The 6,594-nt window shown below is 41.8% G+C and overlaps 1 protein-coding gene across 3 annotated transcripts in view; it reads left to right on the top strand.

The window, feature by feature from the left end:
• Nucleotides 1-6,594, top strand: part of BTBD10 (BTB domain containing 10) — a 28,048-nt gene that overhangs the window by 13,379 nt on the left and 8,075 nt on the right. The window contains exon 1 of one of the 3 annotated variants that reach the window (XM_005426122.2): nt 58-350. The exons of 1 other annotated variant lie outside the window; for it this stretch is intronic. In XM_005426122.2, coding sequence (XP_005426179.1) covers nt 226-350 — 125 coding nt within the window. In that variant the 5' untranslated portion in view covers nt 58-225. Of the gene's footprint in view, nt 1-57; nt 351-555; nt 666-6,594 lie in introns of those variants that run through there. One more of the 3 variants, XM_031061197.1, reaches the window with a different exon arrangement.

Below are 6,594 nucleotides of genomic sequence, written 5' to 3'. Positions count from 1 at the left end.
TGCGGGGTCACACGTCAGCCAAACGCGCAGCACGCACGGCTGAGTCAGGCTCCGCCACAATCCCGCTCCAGAGCCGGCGCGCCGGGCTCAGTGCGCTTCATGGGAGAGCTGCGGGCGCTTCTCCTGGAGCGGGTGTGATGGAGGGAAAAGTAAGGCTCGCTGACGGTGCCGTGGACTACTGAAGAAATATGATGGAAATATCAAATATGCTGAACTTAATAAGTAATGCCAAAGGATGCTGATCTGGATTTCAAAGCTGCCTTTTTGGAAGGAACGGAATTCCTTTGTGCTCTGATTCCGAAATTGTTCCCATGCTTCTGTGTTTCCTCCCTGATAGACACGAGAGGAAGGTGCGTATTTGTTAACAGGAATAACGTGTGGGCATTATTCAGGAGAAGAATGAGCAAAAGGCAAAGTACTGTCCTTTGTGTGCACAGGTCAATTGAAATGTCTGCTGACAAAGAACGGGCTTGAGGGGGAGGAAGAGGGGCATAAGCGCTGTCGTTGTGTAAGTCCTGGCAGGATGAGCAGAAGGGATTTCTTCTAAAGCCTTGGAGCATGGCAGCTGTAACTTAGTGCACAGATAAAGCTTTATAGCCTGATTCTACAAGTGTTGATTATGGGAATCACCCTAGAAAAGGATGGATCTAAGTTTATATTTTAAGGTGAGTTAATATAAGTTTTAGAAATAGATGGGGGACGGGGAGAAATGGTATAAGTCTTGGTTAATTTTCCACTGCTCTGTTCTTTTCATTTATTTAAGGTTTTAGGATGGGTAATAAATGGGAGTAATAAATATATTGGTTAAGCACCATAATTTTGTGTAGACACGAGCTGGTTGTATAAAACAAGTATATTTATTGGCAGTATTCAGTAGGATGCACATGGAGCTTTTATGTTGGAATACAAGCTAATTGTTTTGGCAGTAGGATTAATTCGGTCTAATGACTTCTTCTAATAATTAGTAATATATTCAAAGCAATCTGTTGTTATGTATAAAGACAAACTGAAGCTCTCCTTCCACAGATGACTCCAAAGCATCATTAAAATGAAGAGCATTTACATTTTTTAAAAACAGCTCTTCCCTTAACTACAAAAATAGGAAGCATTACCAGTATGACAAGTTGCCATTTTCATGGTACTTTTTTTTCCCTCCTTCACATCATATTAAATAGATTTGCTTAAATAAAACCTTGAGCTTATTTGGTTTTCTTCATGAGGCAACTGCTTTTAAAGAAAATGCCTCATTCCCTTACCAAGACAGAGCTTCCTTGATGTGTGTCTGAAGGGGAAAATAATTTCTATGACTGCCTTAAAGTTCTTGAATGGGTGTAGTGCACATGTTCCAATGTTCCTTTGCAACCAGGGAAAAATGAGTATTGAATTTGTGAGTATTGCCAAAAGACATGAATATTCATGAGGTTGTTTAGTTGTTTTGGTTTGGGTTTGTTTATTGGGGGGAGTGGGGGGGGGTTGTTTCTTTTTTTCCCTGTAGAAAAGTAATTGATAAAGCAAGATGTTCTTCCCTTTCATAAACTTTTGGGTACTAGGTGGCCTTACGTATGTGGGGCTTTTTCCAGTTTTAGTGGATGAAGGGGTGAGGATTTAAAATGGTGTTTTCTTTGTTCTTTTTCCTCTCTTACACTTTTAAATTAAATGCAATGTGTCCTTCAGCATGCAGGAGAAAATTCTGCTTATGGGTTGGGGCTGTGTCTTACGGCTTCTGCAGCCCAGAGTGCAGCTGGTGGTCATCAGCTGAGGAATCCATTGAAAGCTGACCTTGCAAACACTTCTTTTCAGGGTGAGATGGTCCTTGTAGCTTCAGGTCTCTTTCTTGGAGGCTTGAAGTCAGGCTCTGTGCAGGCTCCACTAGGTGCTGTGGTTGAGATTTGGGGTGAATACAGCCTGGCAGCCATGGCTCCCTGGCACTTGGAACTTGCAGTGTTCCACTGCTGTTGGAGGAGTCCTGGGGATGTGCCTGGTCTGTGTGGTGCTTCTGTGAACCACAGGAGTTCCTGTCTGCCCAGTTCTTCAAACGGGGCAGCTCTGCTTTGGTCCATCCCATGTCCACTGGTGTAGATGGGAAGGAAGCTGCAACAGCACAGCTGTGGAACTCCCAGTAAATGCCAATTTGTCATGCCTTCCTCACTGGGACCAGGTTTGTCCTTAGCCCCTCACATTGCTGGTGTGCAGTGAAGGCTTTGTGTGCTCCCTGCAGAAACAACCTCTGACCCACTGGTTTTGTTAGAGGGGGAGAAGAGAAGAGGAGGGGAGAGGAAGTGACCAAGTCCTTCTATCAAATAAATCAAAATTACTTGGTAGTTCTGATGTCTTCCTTTTTCTTTGAACACTTGCAACTTCTTCTGAAGCCTCTTTACAGGAAGATAGAAGTCACAGTTCTTCTTTCATATGTACTAGTCACAAATGAGCTCTTTTTTCAGAGTAACAATAGAGCAGCTCAGGGACATAACTTTTCTGGTCAGGTATCACAGGGTGAAGCCAGTGATATGCCTGTCTATTTTGACATGCTAAGCTCCACCTCTGTATTTTCTCTTTGTTCAGATTTAAGCTCATGTTAGTTTTCTTGTTCATTGTAGAGCAAAGTTGTATTTAAGGGGTAGCGTTGATCCGAGCGCTCATGCTGTTGAACACATAGAACTTCAGGTTTGTTGGCTGCATATCTAACAGATCAAAGAACTATTTTTTGTGACCTGTGACTCAGCAGTGATGAGATTTAAGACTGACATTTTAGATGGCTGTTACTAACATGAATGAAGATTCACAGGTGGCTGTCAACCCCATTTTGGATATCCATCATTACTCATGTATTCCCCGAGGAATTCATTATGTGATTACATAAACCAGTGCATTGTCCAATGTAGAGAGCAGAGACATCTCTGAACAAACCAGTTGTGCTGCAAGCAACATGACTAATTCAGGCTGATAGCTCTAATTCCAGCTCTGGTACAACCTTTTCCACTCCAGGAGAGACCAGATTCCACTCCACTGTTGCAACAGATGTTTGTTTAACAGAGGATGTACATTAACCTTGGCAACTGGTACATAATTATTCAAATACTCTATAAATTAGCACTTTGTTTAACTGCTCTCTCTCTGATCAGGGAACAGAGACTAATTAGGAAAGAGGAACAGTTAGTAGCCAAGGACACTTTTGAAATCAGCCTACAGAGAAAAGAATTTCTTGTCTACATTTAAAAAGTCACACCATAGGCACTTAAAGTTAGAAGAGTGTCAGGGGAGTTTTAAAATGAAAGGCTGTGGAAAGAGCACAAAGATTGGAATGACTCATCCTCTCCTGGGAAAGCAAGAAAAGCTCTCTATCCTTCAAAAAAACCATTATTTATGTCTGATATCAATAAAATTCTAATGGGAAACAATTACTTTTCAATATAATTTCAGTAATAAAATCCTATTTATGCAAAATAGACAAGAAGACCACAAGCAAATACTTCTTTCCATGCAAAAGGTAGAAGTCAGTGCAAGAACTGACCTAGGCTGTCTGGGTTTAAACACTGACACTACAGGGTTTAGGGTCTCTTGGTATTTGAGAAAAGACAGGATGACAACAATATCAATCTGTCAGTGGAGACATGCTGAGTGAGATCTGAGCCACTGGAGGACAGAAAGTACAAAGGAGTGAGGCAATTTGATGGTCTCAAAAAAGCTGGCTGCCAGCTTTTCCAGGAGCATGCTGCGGGAGACATTGCAAAAGGCCTTGCTGAGTCAAATAGACACATCCACAGCCTTTCCTGCACCCACAGGCTCTTTCAGAACCAGTTGATTTACTATTCAAGGATCGTGTCCTCTTCCAGCTGGCAGCCTCTGCCTCTCTCCAGTGTGCTGTGCTGAGCTGAATTGATGGCCCAGGCTCCACAGGGATGGCTGTGGCTGGCTGGCAGCAGGAGCAGGATAGATAATCTCTGAGCACTGCCCCTCTCCTCCAGGCTTGCTGGCTGCTGGCAGCAAAGCAGAAGCAGCCCCAGTTGCCATTCAGGGAGGTAGAGCTGTGCCTGCCGTGGCCCTTCCTTGGGGCACGGCTCAGGAGGAAGCTGAGTCAGTGTCGCTTCCTGTAGCACCTGTTCTTATCAGCTCCTGGAAGAGATTATTAACTAGGGCTTGCCCTGCTTCACTGGCAACTCTGAGTCACTGCTTGGAGGCTAATGGGGCTTTAGATAGTTTTCTGGATTAAGAATCACATTTTAATTGCCTTCTCTGTTAAAGGGGAATTTGTGTTTGCTCTGCCAAAATGTGTGATAAGCCTGCATCCCATTACAGTGGTTCAGTTTCATTTTCTAGCGTGTTTCCCTTATTTAAAGCAAATAGAGCTCTTTAGTTCCTGAGAAACAGTGAGTCATGCATTTTGATACTATAAAATGTGACACCTGCAAAACTCTGTTTTCTCACAGCATGGTTGGAAGTGTTATCAGGTCTAGGATCAAAGCTATGCTTCAACAGAGGCCTGGTCACATGAGGCTTTATTGGGATTTGCAGAGATGTTTTGTCACCAGACTGCTATGTAGGTGTTTGAGTATTCCACACATACACACCCGCTTTTGTGGCACCCTTGATTATACCATAGCATGCAAATATAAAGATGCACGGATGAGATACAGAGCTTCTTAAAAAAGAAAAAAAACCACAATTTTTTTTGAAGTTTAGCTGTAGTAGTAATGAATATTGTCATGTTTAAACTGGGGCTAGACTTTGGTCTTGAATTCAAGACTAATCCATGTTTCTAATAATTTATGGGCATGTTTAGTATCTATTAAAGTGGTTACATTATGTATGTGTATACCTGTCTCAAAGGAAAGGTGCAAAGGTTTTCCTAAATTGTTGATACTGTTTTTGGCTTTTTTTGGAGATTTGCAGATCTCACTCTTGCAAACTTTTGCACATTTCACTTTCAAAATAATGAATTTGCCTTTCTCTAATAGAGAGGTAAAACAAGTAAGGAGACATGTTAGCCGTGCTGAAATGTTATAAATTTTAATACCTTCAGAACTGCATTGGAAGTCCTCAGGAAATTTCCTTTTAATGGAAGTGCTTGGATCATTATTCTTGGGCTGTAAATCTGAGCGTTTTCAGCCAGAAGCAAGGCTTGCAGTTCTTTTCCCTTATTCAATAGACCTTTGGCTGACTCCACATCCCAAAGATGCATTTCTTACTGCAGCATATTTTAAGCTTGGCAGAAAACAGGATTGCAGTAGATTCCCTCTGCACCAAACCTGTGCTTTGTCAACAGGAGATCGTGCCCTCGTTCCAGCAGGGCAGGGAGAAGCTCGCGTGCCATAGTGAGAGGTACATTTCTGACTCCTTGCCTTGTGCTGTCACAGCCTTTTTGTTCTCAGTTAATCTCCTCTTCCTATCAATCTCTGAAACCTGAAACTGCAACATCTCATGCTAGTAGAAAGCCTTGATTATTTTTTTATCATTACTTCTAAGCAACCTAAAAAGAGGACGCTGCTCAGTGTGCTTGTCCAGTGAATGCTTTTCTATGGGTTGTGCTTGTCTCAGCCAGGCCATCATTCTTAGCTCTCTGTGTTCTCCTACAGCATCCCTGCAGTCATGATTTCAGCTCTCTTGGTAGGAGTTATGGGATCTGCAGGCTGCAAGCAAGTGGGGCTTTGAGGTTCCTCTGGGAAATCGTGACTCTGCTTTGTCTGGCAGACCTTGTAGCTGTGCAGGTGTCTGTCTGGGTTATCCACTACCTGAGGCTTCAGGAATTTCTTCAGTTAAACCCATAAATAAAGAGTGTTGTCATGCCCACACTTGAAAGGTAAACAGCAAAGATCTGCTTTAGGAATTCTGGTGGGATGCAAGGACACAGACATGCCTGTGCTGTCCAGACATAAATTTGTCTCTTTTAAGAGTATAAATAGAAGATAAAAGGGTTTTTGGTAAATTCAACAATAGCTGTTGCACGTTGATTTTTAATTTTTAGATAGTTTTTGTCCTCCATTTGGTTGTTGCTGAATAGGGGATGGGTTCGGATGAGTGGGGAAATTCCTTGGGAATTTTCCCAAGTTGTGGGATCTCAAAACTGATTAGTTTTGTTAGTTGGTTTAATAATTGCAAAATGTAATTGATATCTTAAATTGAGTAATGTAACTTAATCACAGTCTAAAACATCTTAAACTATTATATTAAATTTACTGGTTTGGAACAAATATCCTGCTTTTTACTGACAGACTGGTAGGTTGTGGCTTTGATAGTATAGTTCATGTCTGGATTGTATGGCTTACTATTGTTCTTTTTAAGAATAAGTGAAAATTTAAAACAGAATGTGCAGAAACAAACTCTTGTCTGGTGTGTCTTGATGTGTCCCCCTCATTTAAGACTGACTACCTTTGCAAAGGGCAGGTTGCAGGAGAAGTGTAAATTCAGCCTGTGGCCTGAGAAGGTTTTGCCAAAATAGGTTGCATTGGGAAAAAAAATCCCTAACTTCTAATTTCATTCTTTGATGAGAACATTTAATTTAACAGTAAGAATCAAAATAAAATGCTCATTTGTATTTGGCCTACCCATTCTGAAAGAGATTTGTGTGAATGCATGTTCACAGGCAGGCTCAGCTGA

The sequence above is a fragment of the Geospiza fortis genome, unplaced genomic scaffold (genome assembly GCF_000277835.1).
Source record: "Geospiza fortis unplaced genomic scaffold, GeoFor_1.0 scaffold590, whole genome shotgun sequence".
Taxonomy (NCBI): Eukaryota; Metazoa; Chordata; class Aves; order Passeriformes; family Thraupidae; genus Geospiza; species Geospiza fortis.
This window is presented reverse-complemented; position numbering and strand designations above follow the sequence as displayed.